This window comes from Talpa occidentalis, unplaced genomic scaffold (assembly GCF_014898055.3).
Source record: "Talpa occidentalis isolate TD23 unplaced genomic scaffold, MPIMG_talOcc4v2.1 talOcc4.2, whole genome shotgun sequence".
Lineage (NCBI taxonomy): Eukaryota > Metazoa > Chordata > Mammalia > Eulipotyphla > Talpidae > Talpa > Talpa occidentalis.
Window position 1 is genome coordinate 19346961 of NW_023602073.1, and position 19038 is coordinate 19365998.

A 19038-nucleotide genomic window follows, 5' to 3' on the forward strand; every position below is an offset into this window, starting at 1 on the left:
GTGCTTCAGGCAAGATCAGATTATCTTCTTGGAAAGACCTGAGGAAGAAGTCATCGTTATTAACACAAGCTACACCAGAAACAAAACCTGCAAATTCTTAGAATTTAAACATGCGCTTTGAAAGCCACCGCTTCCAGGATGATTTACTAAGCTCAGAGAAATACTTTGATTTTTTAAAAAAGGATTAAGAATACATAATTTAAAGAGAAATATTATGTAAAAGGTGGTCAATTGTTTCATGACTTTCAGACAGAAGAGGAAGACTTGGTAGGAAGTATTCCCACTTAGTCCAACTTAGTCCTAGAATAAGGGACAATTAGATGAAATAAAAGCAACATTTAGATCAAATAAGTAACGAAAAGGATTGAGAAACTCCTGATTAGTTATCTTTTACTTCTTAAATGCTCCTATGCCTGGTAGAAATCATGAGCTCATAAAAGATACAAAATCACATGAGTTTATTCTCTCGGCAACTTAAATCTCTTGGCTCCTCATTCTTTTATAAAACGAAAATGCTGACGACACTGGTCTTCCAATGTCTCAAAGACCCTCTTCTACTGTCGCGTCCGTGACTCTAGCCCTAAGGTAAGGCCACCCCGGAAAAAGGGGGCGTCGGTCGAGGCCTGCGATCTATGAGTGCCCAGAGCTGTCAGGACGCGCCGAGCGCAAGGAGGGGTCCAGGCCCCAGACCAGCCCCGCAGGAGCGCGGTGCCCGGGCGGGCCTCTGCGGGGCGGGGCGGATCCCCAGGTTCCGACCCAGTTTCCCAGCGTGGGGGAGTGTGTCAGGGCGCTTCTCACGGAACCACCTGCGCGAGGGGGAGCCGAAGCCGCCCGGCTCCGGCCCGGGCTCGACTCAGCGTCCAGGCAGCGCGTAGGCGGTCACGCGTCCCGCGCCGCGTCCGGGGCACAGCCTCGTTCACCGCGGCTCCAGCCGGCCAGCCGACCGGTCCCTACCCGGGGTGACGCGCGTACACCTCGCACCTCCTCGGCAGCCGGAACCCAAAGACTGCGGCCCACAAAGGCCGGAAGGGGCCGCTGAGGGAGCGGACCCGCGTGCCCCGCGACCCGGTACCACTTCCGCCGCCGCTCTAGGATGGGGGGGCACTCGCTGGTCTTCCCGCGCGTCCGCGATTGCTTGGTGCTTTTGTCCCACGGATTTATTTTTTCCCTTTCTCTGCCCCTTCGCCCGGCTGAAGATTTGTATCATGCCCCCAACTAGATGAGCGTCGAGCTTCGGTGAGCCTCTCTTTCGTAGATTTTGAGGTTGGAGAGGCCACGACCTGGTGGTGTTCTCCCAGAGCTCCAGACGCGCCGCCGCACCCCACAGGCCTCTTCAGCCTGCGCCGTCCAGGGCCGGCCTGGGCCTCCTGCCAGCGTTTTCAATCCCCCGGGTTCTCTTGATGTTCTCGTCTTTGCTGTAATACGATTGATTACACATTTGAAACCTCATGGAGTTCAGTGGGCAGACAACAAAAGATCATTTAGTAAAGAAACAAAATATGAAAGTAACCTACTAAGCTAGTAGCCTTCCTATGCACAAATCGCCGGTGATTCCTCAGACAAGGATGATGAGTGGGAAAAGTCAGTCTGAGTCCAGTTATATGACATTCTTCAAATGGCAAAATATAGATGTGGAAAACCGCGTCCTGGTTACCAGGAGTTTGTGAAAAGATGTGGATGAGAGGGAAGTGGGTGTGTTGATAGAAGAGATTTTTGTAGTGATGGAAAAGTTATGAGTTTGACTGCACCGATGTAAATATTCTGGTTATGACCCTGCTATATTCTGTAAGATGCTACCAATCATGGCAAGTTGGTAAAGAGTAAATGGATTTCTCTGCACTCATTCTTAGAAAGTATGTGAATCTACAGTATATTAAGATTAAAATTTTAATTTTAAAATTAAAAGAAATAATTTTGATAGGGGAAAATGATAATTGAATTCTAATTTCAGTGTCCATAAATCAACTTTTATTGGAAGAAGTAAAAGTTGGTCCCAAACTAAGAAACTTATCTTCTGGTCAATTGATTAGCAACCTTAATTCTGTCTGCAAACATAATTCCCTTGAACTTGTAACAAAATATCACAGGTTCTGGGGAGCAGGAGTAGACATCCTTAGGGGATCATTATTCTACCTATCATAGGTGGTAGTCTTATCATCTATCAATCACCCCATGATACTAATTTACAGATCTTCCTCGACTTAGAATTTTTTCTCCTGATAAATGCATTCTAAGTTGAAACTATTTAAAGTTGGAAGTGATTTAATATACCTCAACCTACAGAACTTGCATAACCTAACTTTAGCGTCCTCAGAACACTTACGTAAGCCTGTAATTGGGCAAACTCATCTAACAAAAAGCTGAACAGGAAGCCAACTGGCATGGCCTTTCGTGTCTCCACTCCCAACATGTCAGATCTGACTGTGGATCTGACTTAACCACCTGAAAAGCCATTAAGAAAGCAGTCGAGCAGACGTCACAGGGCCCCCTCAAGAGCACCCTGGGCAACACTGAGGACCAGGTTGTTTCCTGTGATTTTAACAGTGACACCCTCTCCTCCACCTTCAGTGCTGGCCTGGTGGTGCCCTCAGTGACCACTTTGTCAAGCACATTTCCTGGTCTGACGATGACTCTAGCTACAGCAACAGGGTGGTGGCCTTCAGGGTCCACATGGCCTCCAAGGAGTAAGCCCCGGAGAGAGGCGCCCTCAGCTGCTGGGGAGTTCTTCCCCAACTCATTCATACTGAGAATCCCAGACCCACCACAGTTTCATCCCAGGCCCTTGGAGGAGAGGGGCTTAGGGAGCCCTGTCTTGTCATGTGCCACCAATGAGGCACACACTGTAGCCCCCTGTCCCACCAAAGAAAACCAAAACAGCAATTTTTTGTTATTCCCAATGATAAAATCTTAAACACAAAAATGGAAAAAAAAAACCCACAACAAATTAAGACTTTATAATAATCATATTTGTTGATGGTAATGCTAAAGTTTTTTATTCTGAGGCTATTGTATACATGCTGTGGGATAAAGCAAGTGAGTATTTGATGTTGTCTTTCCTGGTGTCTTTGAGAATTCTCTAAAAGGAGATACAGATGGAAGATAGAGTAAACCCGGAAAATATTTGGGATCTGAATTAGAACTACTAATGTGTGCATAAAACCCATACTTGATCTCATTTTTACCTAGCTCTGAGCACTGAAAAGGCCTAAGCAGTGAGCACCTGTAGTACCTTATTTTGGTTCTTGAAATGCCATTTCCCACTGGGCCGGCCTGGGAAAAGCGGGAGCTGAGAGCACTGGTCAGGACCCGGCAGCATCTCGGTACAGCAGGGCCGGTGAACAGGGAGAGCGAAACGTATGAGCCACGTGCACCCACGGGACCGAAGTGCATCGGCCCCTCTGGGACCTCTCTAGGGAAGGAGGAGGGACTGTCGTCTCAATAGTTGGTCCGCCCGCACCGCCAGACCCACGCGGGCGCTCAGAGGCCTCGGGCCAGCGCTCAGGCAGTGCTTGGTGAGGCTGTGGCCGCCGGCCGGCTCATACCCGCTGGCTGAGGTCGCTTGGCCTATCTTCCCGGATGTGCGTGGCCCTGTGCTCCCCAGACCCTAGGGAACTGGAGAGGTCTGGCCTCTCAGGCAGGCTCTCTGTAGGAGCAGGAGGGCACGGAGCAGGTTCTTTATCACCCGAGCAGGAGTGAAGGAGGAGTCCTGGAGCCCTCAGTGGCTTTTGCAGGCTTTTATTGGGATTTACCAGGAACACGGCTGGCAGGGGTGCTGAAGGGCCAGGAGGCTGGCAAGTCTTCACTCTGGGCTCTCTGGCGTTCTCTGGTGGCCTTGTTCTCTGCTCCTCTCATGGTTGTGCTTCTGCTTCTCTTGTGGCTCTTCTCTGCTGGCATCCCTGTGACACCGCCCTTAAAAGCTCAGTCTCTCAGCCCAGGTGTACCCACTTACGCATGCCCACACCCTATTCCAGGTGCCTGCCATCAGGCATGCATTCAGGACTACAGCTCCATCATCAATCCTAATGGCAGGAGGGCAGAAAAGCCTGATACTTTACTTACCCTACACTCTCCTAAGGTATGTGTTGCCCACTCTGCCCGTAGGGCTAGATGCAGAAACCGACACCCACCTAAACCAAGGGGCAGCCAGGGGGCATGTGTTGGTTGGCTCTGTGCTGTTTTAAATCTGTTTACACAACTCAGGTCCCACTGAGTCCCCTAATCACTAACGACCTCTGGGTCTGTAGATTCCCTAATCGAGGACTGAGCAGAAAGCTGCGATAATGCAGTGGTGGTGATGGGGGACCCATTCTCTGCCCGGCCTCCTTGCTTATCCCCCTGACGGGTCTGGATGCAACTGGAGGGGCCAGGCTCAAATGGTGGCACTTTATCATCCTACCTGCAGTGGTGAGAGGGCGCAGCCTCCACACGCAATGAGTTATGTAAAGTGTGATCATTTATGAAACTCTTTGGCACAATGTCTGGTCCCCATTTGCTCTGGGTTCTTGCTAAATATCATTCACCCTTTGCCTTATACTTGCAAACTTCTGATCTGGTGCCCTGTCATTTAGAGTAGAACACCCCCAAGGCAGCGGGTCTATCAGGCCCCTGCAGCGCCTCTGTGCTTCTAAGCTGTCTTTCATCTGGTGGAGTAATCCATTCTCTCACTAGGTTCATCTGTGGTAACCAGCTGTTTTAACAGTGGGTTTTTTGTTTCGTTTCATTTTGGCAGGGGGTTTAGTTTTTGTAGACACACTGCCCCACCCCTTTCTGACCTAAGCTAACAGATCTGTTAATGGGGATTATTTCAAACCAGGCAGGTGCTAGCTACCTTGGCTTAGGTGGCTACACCTACGTCTCCAACAGCCTTCCTTCAAGTACGTTCTGCCTTGGCCTTCATGAGACAGCATAGGCAAGAGTATAATTCATTCTCAAGTATCCCAGAGTGTGTCTCAGAGGTGTCTCATGTCTGAAAACTACTGCTGAACTAGCAAATACCCAGGCCCTGCCTTCAGAAACTGATTCAGTCAGTCTGGGGTGGGGCCCAGGACACTGCACTTCACACAGATAATTCTAACATAGGTAGACACTGAGAAACTGGCTTCACCAAAAAGCAGAGGCACTGGCATGGAAAACTGAGTGTGGGTCAGAAGAGACCTGAAAAAAAAAATCACACGGTGATTTATAGACGTTGCTCTTCTCCCTATTCCCCTTTTCAGGGAAAGGACTACCAGGAGTCAGGAGTGAAGGGCAGTGAGACTATTTTCAACTGAGAGCGGGAGAGATGGCTAATAAGTTTTATGAACATGAAGCATGTTTCTTTCTCATTCTGCCTCTACATCTGTCTTTTTCTGTTTCCTTCTTTTTGGTAACCATTTGTTGGCCTAATCCAGAGTTTTAACGTCTACTTTTGCATTCGAATTCCTTTTTTTATGTCCTCACATTTTGTTCCTCCTTTATCACATTCCATGTCTAAAATATGTCTAAGTGTCTGTGGAACTCCAAAGAATTCATAGTGATTGTTGCAGTTTTGTTTTACAAATATTTGATTGTAATTAAAAAAATAGATCACTACAAGTGCTTAACCACTTTGAACTTCACTTTTCTCAAGTGTGTACAAGATGTTTCACGAAAACAACGCATTGTCTTTCTGTGTAATGGACATCTAAAAACACTGAAAGATACATCTGGTACTCTCTGTAAGGAGAACAGGGACTGAGTTTTCAAACCAAGGGAAGGGTAAATTACCTTTTTTAAAAAAGGTAATTCGTGTCAGTTTTTTAATTCTCCAGTTTTTTAATTCTTATTCCAGATTAAAAAAAAAAGCTATAGCACAATAAAATACTTTCTAAGATTCCGTACTGCTCATTATACAAAGGCCAAATGCTGGGACAGAGTCCAAGCCCCGCTCAAGGGTGCCCCACTTGCCATATGACACTCTGTTACTTCCTTGCAGGAACTCCATGACCTGGACTAACTGGAAAATTCCTGGTTCTTGAGCAGATATCAGATGGGCCTGGACTCACCCTGTTTTCTCCTCCTAAAACTTTGCTTTCTCCTCCATCTCTCTGTACACAGAATCAACTTTTCTCTCAACTGCTAATTCAGTGTTGGACCAATGATACACATGTAAGTTTGTCTGTATTTTATATTTAAAAATTGCTCTGCAGAAAACACATTTTATAATATTTTTTATTTCATATATACTTTTATTTTAAAATCTCCTTAGAGATAATTTTCATTTTACTGGAAAACTCTTTTAAACAGTCTTTTGTTTTTAAAAGATTTATTTATTCATACAAGAACTGGGGTACAGGCCACAGGTGTGTGGGTGGGGGGCGGTGAGAGGATTCACCAGAGACAGATTGACGGAAGTACACTGCTGAGGGGACAGGAGAGGTCTGCCTCACCATGTGGGTAGCTCCCTGGTCAGGGATTGAACTCATGCTGCAGTGGCTGCAGACAGCTTCATAGGTTGTGACTTAACCCCTTGTGCCACCAGGGAGGCCCTTAAACAGTTTTGCATTAATAAATTATAATTATGTTAGACTGTAGAACCATATCGAACTATAGTTGTCAGCTATAAAGTAGGAGTCATTAGGGCCTCCTCTGGCTTGTCTCCAGTTCTTGTATGCATAAATAAATAACTCTTTAAAAAAAAAAAAAAGAAAGTAGGAGCATTAACAGATACAAAATATGGTCTGGGACATGATTCTTCTGGCTCCTGGCCTTCAAATCAGCCTCCTCGCTCACCCTCCTGAAGGATCTGGAGGCAACTGGAGGGGGCAGGCTCAAATGGCAGCAATTTATCATGGTACCTACAGTGGTAAGAGGGTGCTGTCTCCACAGATAATGAATTATGTAGATTAAGTGTGATCATTCATGAAACTGTTTGGCACAATGTCTCGTCCCAGGGCTCTGTCTACAGCTCTAGACAGGTTTGGGCTGCGAGATTCTCAGCCATTTATATATGAGCAGCGCCCACTGTCCTAACAGTGCTCTGCAAGAGGAAGCCCCAACAACCAATTGTCATTGTTGAAATTAAACCAATATTTCTGGGCCTCCCCGGTGGCACAAGGGGTTAAGCGTCAGCCCTGTGAAGCTATCCACAGCCACTGCAGCACGAGTTCAATCCCCGGCCAGGGTGCTGACCCACATGGCGCAGCAGACCTCTCCAGTCTCGCCTGCTGCTCCCCTCAGCAGTGTATTTCAGTAGATCCATCTGTTCTGCTCCCCACTGTGTCTCTGGTGAGTCCTCTCACCCCCCGCACCTCTGACCTGTACCCCAGCTCTTGTATGATAAATAAATCTTTAAAAAAAAATCAATATTTCCTACACATTACTCAGCCATAAAACTTGACTACTAGAGCAGGGAACACTGAAAGGAGATCAAGGCTAGAGACTTCAGTGGGTAAATAAAAGAAAAGAGGGATGTAAAGGAAATTTAGAAACATGAAAGGGAGACAACTAAGAACTTCTGGCCAGGAAGACTAAAACAGTCACAGAAGCATCCATGGTCTACATGCACTGTCTATGAGTCAAATGCTTCAAAACTAATAAAGAATATATAGACTTCCTAGATAAAAGGATTAACATAAGAAAGTCAGCACAATTAGTATTGGAAAATAAGTTAGTTTGGAGACTGGCCAGTCATTTTAATCACGTCATGCAGCATTGCATTCTAAATGGTACATCTGTCTCTACAATGCAGATAACACCTTACTTCTTAGTTTACCAGTTGTTGAGAAAAATGAGAATTTCTGAGTTGAGAAAAAAAAGCCAAGCAGAAAACATTCAACCTTCATTGCAGAGTTAAAGCTCAGTACATTAGAAATATGTCCTTTAAAATCCTGATCTGTTCATATAATGGAATTACTCAAACATGCTGTTTCAGCATATGGGAAAGCATTTATGATGCTTATGTATGCAGATTATAAGTAGTATATTATGGATATCGCTATATGGAATATATATTTACTGGAGAAGTTTATTTTATGCCAAACATGAGTATATTTTCCTTAATTTCATGCTAAAATCCATGTGTATTTCCCTTGGAAATAATGTAACCTTAAGACACAATAAAATACATTTCTGGAAGAACTTAAGATTTTTGATAAGACTTACAATTAGCCACAAGTAATGACACGAAAAGGTTGAAACATTAGCCTAAAAATATTAATAGAACCACATACATGAAGTAGAAAACCACCACCCATCGCCACTCCACTTCCCCATAGACAAGTCATGTACAATTCTATATGCCCAAAGCCTGTTTCCTCGCACATGTGGGAGCTGTTCACTTTTAAATAGTGAAAAAAGCTATTCACTTTTAAATAGAAAGAGCTTGACTTGAACTAAAGAGGGGAGAAGTATGAAATAAGATAGACAGCATCTTAAAATAGTGATTTTCATCTGTCGTATGTTAAACATACGATGTAGCACCAAGACAGGAAATATTATCCACTTATAAATTGAATGAGGAAACTGTTATGATGGAGAAAATCTAGAGATTATTTTGTTTCACAAAAACAACGAAGTATAAAAGATATAAATAGTACATTGTCTTTCTGTGTAATGGAGGAAAAATTGCATATTTATATTTTCTTACATAAACACTGAAAGATACATAAGGAACTGGTAAATGGCTCTCTGTAAGGAGAACAGGGACTGCTTTTTGTTGTTTCAGTTTTCAAACCAAGGGAAGGGTAAATTACCTTTTTAAAAAAAAATCCTTTTAAGCAAATTGAATTTCAAATATTAAAGAATAATGATCACTGGGGCCTCCCCGGTGGCGCAGCGGTTGCATGCTGGGTTGCGAAGCTGCCTGCAGCCTCTGCAGCGCCGGTTCGATCCTCATCTGCTCCCCGGCCACCGGAGGAGGGTCCCACCTGGCGCGCAGACCTCTCCTGCCGCCCACTGCTCCCCTCAGCAGTGTACTTTGGTCCTTCTGCCTGCTCTGCTCCCCACTCTGGCTCTGGTGAATTCTCTCACCCTCCCGTGCTTCTGACTGTACTCAGTGCTTGTATAAATAAAAATAAATCTTTTAAAAAAACCCAAAAAACTCTTTATTTAAAAAAAAAAAGAGTAATGATCACTACAAAAATAAATAAAATGCCTCAAATGAGAAATAAGTGGGAGGAGTCTTGCCCAGAACTCCACTGTAAACAGAGGAGCGTGTATGTGTTGAAACATATGGATGGGAGCAAAAAAGCAAAATCTCCATGACTTATTAATCCTACAAGCACCATTTACTTGTAATTTCTATTTGGTGATATGATGCTTCCAATGGCTTAACACAAAGACGAATTAGAAGATGGGGTTCTAGTTCCAGCTCTGTGAACTAACTATGGTTTTAGGGTTCTTTCTCAGAGCCTGTTTCCAGATTCTGTCAAATAAGGGCACCTCACAGTGTTTCTGTGACTCTCATGCCACCTGCTGGGTATTTGGTATTCCAACCCAGATTGCTGCTACCATCCGTTTTCCATTTTTGTCTCCTGGACTTAGCAGAAGCTTGGTACTCAATGTTAAGGGGAAGAAGTTTCTGTACATGTGAACTTGATGCTAGTCTTGAGAAGCCTGGGTTGTTTTTTTTTTTTTTAAAGATTTATTTATTCATACAAGAGTGGGGGTACAGGCCAGAAATGTGGGGGGGTGCAAGGATTCACCAGAGACAGAGTGGGGAATAGAACAGGCAGGCTGACTTAAATACATTGCTGAGGGGAGCAGCAGGTGAGACAGGAGAGGTCTGCCTCGCCATGTGGGCTGCTCCCTAGCCCACTGGGGATCGAACTCGTGCTGCAGAGGCTGTGGATTGCTTCATAGTGTGGTGCTTAACCCCTTGCACCACCAGGGAGGCCCCAATAAGCCTGGGGGTTAAAAAAGCAGTCAACAGGGCCTCCCTGGTGGTGCAGGTGGTTGAACACAGCGCTGTGAAGCTGTCTGCAGCCTCTGTAGTGCCGGTTCGATCCCCAGTGGCTGCAGAGATGCCCACATGGTAAGGCAGACCTCTCCTGTCTGCTGCTCTCCTCAGCAGTGTATTTTGTCAGTCTGCCTGTTCTGTTCCCCGCTCTGTCTCTGGTGAATCGTCTCAACCTCCCGCACATCTGGCCTGTACTCTGGTTCTTGTATAAATAAATAAATCTTTAAGAGAAAAAAAAAAAAGCAGTCAACATAGAAGATCGATCACACTTTCCTATTGTCTTTGTTTGAAAGTTTCCATACAAGGTTAAATGAAGAAAAAAGGCAAAAACCTGAAAATGCTCATGTCACAGTGAAGATGCAAAGAAGTCTCTCTTTTTATAACAGAGATCTGAAGTGAGATTCCATATTTTTAGCAAAGTTTTTTGGTATTTGCAAAAATTTAAAATCATGAGCAACATTGTTATAATTAGCCACTGAGCTGCTAATAACATATGGCTGCTTTAATCCCTTAGTTCCTAACTGAAAGTTGAGTTACTAAAACTCTGTAGGGAGAAACCTTTTATATATTTATGGAGGAATCATCTCCTGTTAAAAAGTAAATTGTCACAGCTTATGAAAATGGAAAATATTCAAGTAGTTTATAGATTTTACTGCAGCTAATTTTAAGTATTCAGTGAACTATCTCAGGCTACATATAATTTCTTAAAACTAACATGAAGTTTTCCGTAAGTACACCTAGAAAATTTTTTGTACTGGTGTGTGTGTGACTATGCTGATGAAGCCAACTTGACAATATCCAGTAACACAAAGCCGTGAATATCACCTAGCAGAGAACTCGACAGATGTTTTAAGATACTGTCACACTTCGGTCAGCACAAAATAAGGGCATTTTCACAGTTTTCCTTGGAGTTTCCCATCTAGAGGATTAAACTACTATTCTCTCAGGGACAAAGCAGCACCACCCTTGAGACCTTGCCTTGACATCAGGAAATTCTTCCCTACCTGTTCCAAGGAGCTAGCTGGAGTCAGCCACAGAGTGAATTTTCTGATGCTGGATGAGGTTGCAATGGTAAATGAAGTTCTTGCCACATTCCTCACATTCATAAGGTCTTTCTCCAGTGTGAATTCTCTGATGCTTAATAAGGACAGAACGTCGACTAAAGCTCTTATTGCACTGATCGCACTGGTAAGGTTTTTCCCCAGTGTGGATCCTGAGGTGGTGGAACAGCCCGGCATTCTGGCTGAAAGCTTTCCCACAAATGTTGCACTGGTAACGCTTTTCCCCCGTGTGGAGTCTCTGGTGCTGGAACAGGCCTGACCTCTGGCTGAAGGCCCGTCCACATTCATCGCACTCATAGGGCTTCTCGCCCGTGTGCCTTCTCTGGTGCTCAATAAGAATGGAATTCTGAGTGAAGCTTTTCCCACATTCACCACAGATATAGGGCCTCTCCACTGAAGAGCTTCCCCGTTGCCTTTCCAGTCTGCCCTCAGGGTCATGGGTGTCTCGACATTCCAGCATCTGAATAATATCACCGTTCAGTCTTCTGGGTACTTCCACGAGAGATTTCATTTCTTTAGAAAGCGCCTTTCTTGGTGCTAACGCCACACTCCAAGTCCCAGCCTCTTCACCTGGAATAACAGTCACATGAGCGTGTCAGCCAGCGCCTCTGACAGAGTGTGCTCATGTCACATCTCTGTGTCTTATTTTGGTTATTCTCACACTTCAAACAATTGTCATAATTATTATGTCTGGTATGGTGATCTGTGATCAGTGATCTTTGCTATTGCCTTTGTAATTGTTTCAGGGTACCCACGTAAAACAGTGAACTTAGTAAATGCTGTTTGTGTTCCCACTGCTGCAGCCCCATCAATCAGCAGCATTACCAGGGCCGCAAGCACCCCCCCTCAGCCAAAAGAACTACAACTTGCATAATGGTTAGCATTTTTTAGCAAGAAGGTATCATTTTCAAATTAAGGTATGTGCATTGATTTTTCTTAAAGACATAATACTATCACACACCTAATAAATTATAGTACAGTATAGACATAACTCTTACATGCACTGGGAAACCAGAAAGAGTGTGACTTGCTTTATTGCAGTAGTCACTTTGAGGGGGTGGTCTGGAACCCAGTCCACAGGGTCTCCCAGGTATGCCTGCCCACCCAGACTTCAGGGAGAAGATGCTCCTTTACTGCTGCCCTCCCATCAGACCATTCTTTAGGGTGCAGGGCACACGCTGCCCTGGCTGACCACCATGTCCCTAGGACCTGGCACAGCACTGGTACAAGTAGACACTAACTAAATATGTTAACCTGATGGGCTTTCAAGCAATGAGGAAGATCTGATCCTCACCAGTCTCCTGAGCTGGGCACCCCTCTCCCAGATGACTCTGATGCTGCTCTTGCAAGGCTTGCCGGTTGCCACCCGACAACTCCTGGGCTTCTCCGAGAGCTGCTTTCTCCTGTACCACCGCTTCCCCTGCATGAGCGTGGGCTGGGACCTGGTGGAAATTAAGGATAATTGGGAACTAACTATCAGAGAAGACATTGCAACAGGGCCTTCTCAGGGCCACCAGATAGGAAAAGGAGGCCCCAGGAACTAACTGAGGGAAAAGAGAGAAGTTAGAGCCTGTAACAGATCGAGTCAAGCATAAAGCAACTCCCCCTCCTCTTCCTCTCATACTGCAAGCCCATCTGTTCCTACAGGTACAAACCTCTGCTCTCCCACCTTCCCACCTTTGCGCCTGGTTCATCCAGCTCTCGCTCCAAATCCTCCAGTACAGTCACTGCCTCCTCTCCGCTCACGGGGTGGTGGTCTCTCACCCATGCCTGCAGCTCCTCGGGCAGGATGGTCAGGAACTGCTCCAGCACCAGCAGCTCCAGGATCTGCTCTTTGGTGTGGGTCTCGGGCCTCAGCCATTGATGGCACAGCTCCCGGAGGCTTCGAAGAGCCTCTCGAGGTCCAGGTGTCTCCTGATAGCAGAACTGCCGGAAGCGTCTCCGGAAGAGCTCTCTGGTATGTGGGTTATCACCTCCTAATAGGCCAGATTTTTGCCCACAGGCCCGGTTCCCCTCGTCCTCTTCTATTTTCACTGCTGGAAGTTGCTCCTGTACCTCTGGAGTCTGAAGGGCCAAAGTTGTGGCCATTTTAAGTATGATTTAAAAAAAAAAAAGAAAGAAACAATTCTTGATAAGTCCTCCTTGATCTCGTCTTCAGGAATCCCAAAATCTACAAAATAATTTTCAGAGGAAAAAAAATTAAACTGTAAAAAATTTTTTCTACTGGTAGGCACTGGGAGGATTTCCTCCCAAACCAGCCACTCTGTCTTATGAAGATTACTGAATACATGATTCACTGCAAATATTTGGACAGACACTACAGGAAAGAAAACAGAAACAACACAGAACAAAAAAAAAAAAACAACAACCCTGCAATTTCAGTGAGGACCATTTCTGATCAGCCTAACTAAATCAGCTTGAATACACTGAGTTTCCATGTGAATGGGAAGGTAGTAGGTTCCTAGTAAGTTTTTCGCTGAATGAAGGTAAAGTACTTTGGGCTCAAGTGGTTACTAAAATTCATGGAGAAAAGTGAAACAAAACAGAGGGAAAGGGAAAGTAAAGGTTAAAAAAATAAGGAGCAAAAGACACACTTGGGGAGGTGAGAATCCCTCCAGTCATGCGAAGAAAGCTCTGCAGAGTGGGAGAGACCTGGGATTGGGATGGTCCTCCAGCTACTTCTGCCACTTGGGCTTCACATTTTGAGGTTAGCCCACTTAATCTGTGAAATCCTAAAACCAAAAAAACTAAGGACAGGTATTTAAATTACAAGCGAACACTGGTCACTAGAAGTAAAGTTAAATGCATACTGCCTTTTTTTTTTTTAAGATTTATTTATTTTTATACAAGAACTGGGGCACAGGCCAGATGTGCAGGAGGGTGAGAGGATTCACCCGAGACAGAGCGGGGAAAAGAATAGGCAGACCAACAGAAATACACTGCTGAGGGGAGCAGCAGGGAGACAGGAGAGGTCCGCCCTGCCATGTGTGTATCTCTGCAGCCGGCAGGGATGGAACCAGCACTGCAGAGGCTGCAGACAGCTTCACAGCGCTGTGCTCAACCACCTGCGCCACCAGGTAGGCCCCGTATACTGCCTTTATTGGTGATACTTGCCCATTTTTCTAGACTGATATCTTTATACAATTTTATAATGATAAAATAAGATCACAAAGCACAAAGAAGCTGGCCGCTTGGTAAATTCTAAAGTATTATAAATAGCAAGTGCTGTTGGTATTTTAATAAGTTTTGTTGAAATATTAAATGGATTCTTCTAAAGACCAAAACAACAAGGGCGAAACAATGAAGAAGCATCAATTAGAGTGGGCTTGACTCAGAGATATTAAGATGAAGGAAATATTAGTTCTAAAGTTTTGAAGCAAAGGTGGAGTCTGAATTAAGTCTTACCCTTTAACTTCTTGGAATTTGTTTCTTTTTGAAACACCTTAAAGATGGAGAGTGGGCAACTATGTAAAATAAAATTAATGCTAATAAAGAGACAAATGTTTGTGATCACTTAAGGTTTATAAACCAGGATAGTAATTAATAAAGGTAATTTTCTGAAAAATTAACAGTTCTGTGACCTAGTAATTTATAAGCACCATTTCAAGGTGGAGGCTTTCAAACTATTCCACAGGCAAAATCTATCAGCTCCACTCCTGTTTTTTTCTTCACTAGTCTTTCTCACACCTGTTCCATGTCCTTGGCCTTGCCTTCTGCATTTATGAAAACTCTTATATTCTTTTTTTTTTTTAAGATTTATTTACTTATGCATACAAGAACTGGGGCACAAGTCAGATGTGTGGGGGTGAGAGGATTCACCAGAGACAGAGTGGGGAGCAGAACAGGCAGATCTACTGAAATACACTGCTGAGGGGAGCAGCAGGGAGACAGGAGAGGTCTGCTGCACCATGTGGGTAGCTCCCTGGCCGGAGATTGAACCTGTGCTGCAGTGGCTGGTAATAGCTTGATAGTGCTGTCTTTAAGCCCTGCGCCACCAGGGAGGTCCCAAACTCTTATATATTTTTTTAAAGATTTATTTATGGACACAAGAGCTGGGGTACAGGCCAGAGATACAGGGGGTGAGAAGACTCACCAGAGACAGAGCAGGGGACAGAACAGGCTGACCGACTGAAAATACCACTGAGGGGAGCAGCGGGCAAGAGAGGAGAGGTCCGCTGCGCCACGTGGGTATTTCCCCGGTTGCCCGGGGATTGAATCCATACTGCTGAGGCTGCGGACTGCTTCATAGTGCGGTGCCCAACCCCCTGCACCACCAAGTAGGCCCAAACTCTTATATTCTTAAGCTTGATTCAAACCTCTCATCTCCCATCTCTAATCTCTCATCGTCTCCTGTCTTTCTCATCCATTCCAGTCCACCTACCTCCTTCCAGCTCTTTTAACAGGTTCCTCATCTCTTACCATCAGATACAGTTTATCTTGCAGTTACTTTCCTTCTTAAAAAAAAAAAAATTTCAGGGCCTCCCTGGTGGCGCAGCTGTTGAGCGCTGGGTTGCGAAGCTGCCCGCGGCCTCTGCAGCGCCAGTTCGATCCCTGGCTGCTCCCCGGCCACCGGAGGAGGGTCCCATGGAGGAGGGTCCCACATAGCGTGGGAGATCTCTCTTGCTGCCCACTGCTCCCCTTAGCAGTGTACTTTGGTCTTTCTGCCTGCTCTGCTCCCTGCTCTGGCTCTGGTGAATTCGCTCATCCTCTCCTGCTTCTGACTGTACCCAGTGCTTGTATAAATAAATAAATAAATCTTTAAAAAAAAAAAATTCAAAGGTACAGAAAAATATAGAAAAATATAGAATTCCTTCACCAAGTTCCACTCCCCTGAAAAAACAATCTTAAAGAACGGAGTGTATCCTTTCAGATACTGTCTATGCAATTACAAACACCCCTCCCTCCAGGGCAGGATTCCCCAGAAGTAGGAGGTAGTGTGAGGTAGCAGAGAACACAGATGGGCAGATCTGTGTGTGAATTTTCACTAAAATTTGATCTTGCGTCTGTTACTTGAATGATTTTTCTAAGCCCCAACTTCCTCATGTATGATATGAGGACAACTACCTCACAAAGTTGTCAAGAATATTAGAAGAGAGAATGCATATAAGGTGGTTTCACACAAAGCCTGGCACAAAGTAACGTGGAAATAAACCACCTTTTAATGAGACTGTGTACAATTTGGGGTACAGGCCTGGCTTAATACCGGCTACCTAATCTTAGGGCCAGGACAACGTACACCATGGGTGGGTGGTTGGGGGAAACACAATCACACGCACAAATAAAATGACTGGTTTGCAGAAACACCCTGACGGGGTGCAGTACCTCCTATATCTCATATAAACACCTCTTTCTAATCTTAAACCCTTAGGAAATGTCCGGGACTACTGTGGTCGAAAAGGGATGGGACTAGATTCAAATGAGAAAAGTAACTTCCTGGGTTGCGCCTGTAAAGCTAATTCAGAGAAACAAAGGGAGTGAGCATAGCGAAGGGTAGAAGAAAATGGACTCTGCTGCCAGGAAGCTCGGATTTGAATCCTGACTACACCCTTTACCAGCTGTATGACCCCAAGCAAGTTAACCTCACTTTCTTCCCCATTTTTTAACAGCGCCTACCTCATAGAGTTATGAGAAGGAAATACATTAATATTTGGAAAACGCTTTGAATGGTGCCTGGCTGCCACATATAACTGCTATTTAAATATTCATTTGTTCTTGTTTTTTAAAGTTAACAGATGGCAAGAGCCTTTACACTCGTGGCAGATTATAAACCCATCCTTGCAGGTTGTTTCAAATAAGTCTAGGAGCAATGACAGACGTCAGAAAGCCCAACTTTTTCCTCGCTACCCGAATCTGTTCTATCCTAAAATGCGGTCCAGAGGGCAGGTCCTGGGGAGAGAGACTGAAGAGTTACGGACAGGGTGGAGGTGGGGCCGTGGGGAGTGGGGGCGCTGACTTTTGGTCACTTTGAGTCACCAAGACCTTCCAGGTTCCGGGGCCGCCTCTGCCCCTCATCTGTCCCACCAAGCTTTGGCCGAGCAGTCCCCGCCTCCTCCCCACACCCACCAGCCGGGGCGCGGCGCACGCACTGGCCCTCTCCGGGGCCCTGGGCTGTAGCCCGACTCCGCAGCTCACCGGGCGTCCGTGGGAGGCGGCTACCCAGCCCAGGTCCCACCAGCTCCGAGTCCGTGACAACCGCGGCCAGAGAATAACTACAAAGGCCGGAAGTGCGTCACAGCCGCGCGCCCCGGATACGGCGCTTCCGCCGCGCGCTTGCGAGTGAGCGCGAGGGTTCCTGCACCTGTGTGGCCTAGCGGGTGCCCTCTGGAGAACGGGCGCTGGGTGACCGGCTCTCTTCCCCCCCGGCAGCACTGGAACAGCAGCCGACGTGGTGTTTGACACCTGTTGCCTCATTTCCCCGCGTAACAATCTGTGCTTTGGGTACAGTCACCTCCATCTAACATTCGGGAACTGAGGCTCATCCCATCGTCCACATTTGTCTGTTGCCGTGTCCCAGTATCTGGATCATTACCCATATTTTTTTTTTTTTTAAGAGATTTATTTATTTATTTATTTATTTACACAAGCACTGGGTACAGTCAGAAGCGCAGGAGGGTGAGAGAATTCACCAGAGCCAGAGCGGGGAGCAGAGCAAGCAGAAGGACCGAAGTACACTGCTGAGGGGAGCAGCGGGCGGCAGGAGAGGTCTGCGCGCCATGTGGGACCCTCCACCGGTGGCCGGGGAGCAGCCGGGGATCGAACCGGCGCTGCAGAGGCTGCGGGCAGCTTCGCAACCCAGCGCTCAACCGCTGCGCCACCGGGGAGGCCCCTCATTACCCATATTTTAACAACAACAACAACAAAATGTTACAATGAACAAGAAAGGTGCCTGAACAAGTACTTTCAGTACGGACATCTTACCTGCCTGGGTAGAGCACGGTGGCACCAGTCATTTCTAGAGTACCTGTGGAAAGCTGCGTCCTCCAGCGCCCTTAGGTAGCTGTGTCAGGGTTGGCACTGCACCCTTTTCCTCAAGCAGGTTGACTGACGGCTTCTGGAACATTAGTTTTTCCCCAGTTCTCTTCCTCAAGGGGCAATGCCTTACTTTAGAAAGTAAACCCAAGTGCGACCAAGCTAACTAAAAACGCACAGAGAAACCTTCCAGGGCTCTTAAGGATAGATACCCAACAGGATCACTAATCTTCAGCCCAAGTTCATTTTTAGTGACCCTTAGGGGTACACGACCTTGGGGCAGTTTAGCATTCAGAAAGCCTGTGTATTCTAAATGGGGCTGCAGTGAAAGCTGTGTAATACTTAGTGGGGAAACAAAAATGATAAAGAGGGTATTCAGAGCATGAAGGGGAAAGAACGGAAGATAAAAACATGTAAGTTTGAGGGCACTGGGGTATCTGGGGAAAGAGAGGCCAAAAAATAGAGAAAGCTTCTGTAGGATAGTAAAGTGACATTGGAAATATGGGGACAAATATGTGGAGGTTCTTGATCCTCAGAAATTAAGAGTTGGTGATATACACAAAAATCACTTAGTTGTAGGTAGAAGGGACCTTTGGGGGTTAGATACTCATAGTCCTTCCTTTACAGATGAAGGCCCAGAAAGCGTGGCAACTTGCTTAAGGTAATGAGGTTGAGTGGATACTTGAACCCAGCACTTCCCTCTCTCCCACGTCAACCCTCTTGCAAGCAGCATCTCAGGTAAGTTGTTAAGGTCTGATCACACATATATAAAGCAAAGGAACAATAAGAGGAAGAAAAGCAATGACCACACCTTTAGCTATTAACTCAAAAAATGTTACAGTACTTTCACAACCCTGGGTTGGGGGTGTGAATTATCTAGCTTAGTTTACTGGGAGAGAATCCAGTCTGTGAATACTCTGATGTTGGAGGAGACCAAGGTGGTGAGATATTGCAGTGTACTCATGTGGCTTCTCTGAATTCTCAGAAAAATGCTACTAAACATTCTTACTGTAATAAATAAAGCAAAACGATTTTGATTTTTTTTAATGCTGAAAGAGACCTGATCTCTAAAGGATTTTCCAAATCTATTAC

General features: G+C 45.6%; 1 protein-coding gene across 5 annotated transcripts; it reads right to left on the reverse strand.

Moving 5' to 3' along the window:
• Window position 1: 1 nt before the first annotated feature.
• ZSCAN23 (zinc finger and SCAN domain containing 23) lies at window positions 2–17200 on the reverse strand. Of its 5 annotated transcripts, none has more exons than XM_054698013.1 (5): window positions 17110–17200; window positions 12655–13147; window positions 12272–12419; window positions 10921–11547; window positions 2–38 (listed from the first exon to the last, which is right to left on the reverse strand). In XM_054698013.1, the coding sequence occupies exons 2-4, from the start codon at window positions 13063–13065 to the stop codon at window positions 10934–10936; spliced, it is 1173 nt and encodes a 390-aa protein (XP_054553988.1). In that variant the 5' UTR covers window positions 13066–13147; window positions 17110–17200; the 3' UTR covers window positions 2–38; window positions 10921–10933. The 5 variants fall into 5 exon arrangements, with proteins under 5 accessions (XP_054553988.1, XP_054553990.1, XP_054553989.1 ...); XM_054698015.1 differs by lacking the exon at window positions 2–38 and adding an exon at window positions 1396–1415; XM_054698014.1 differs by lacking the exon at window positions 2–38 and adding an exon at window positions 3546–3896.
• Between the last annotated feature and the right edge of the window lie 1838 nt (window positions 17201–19038).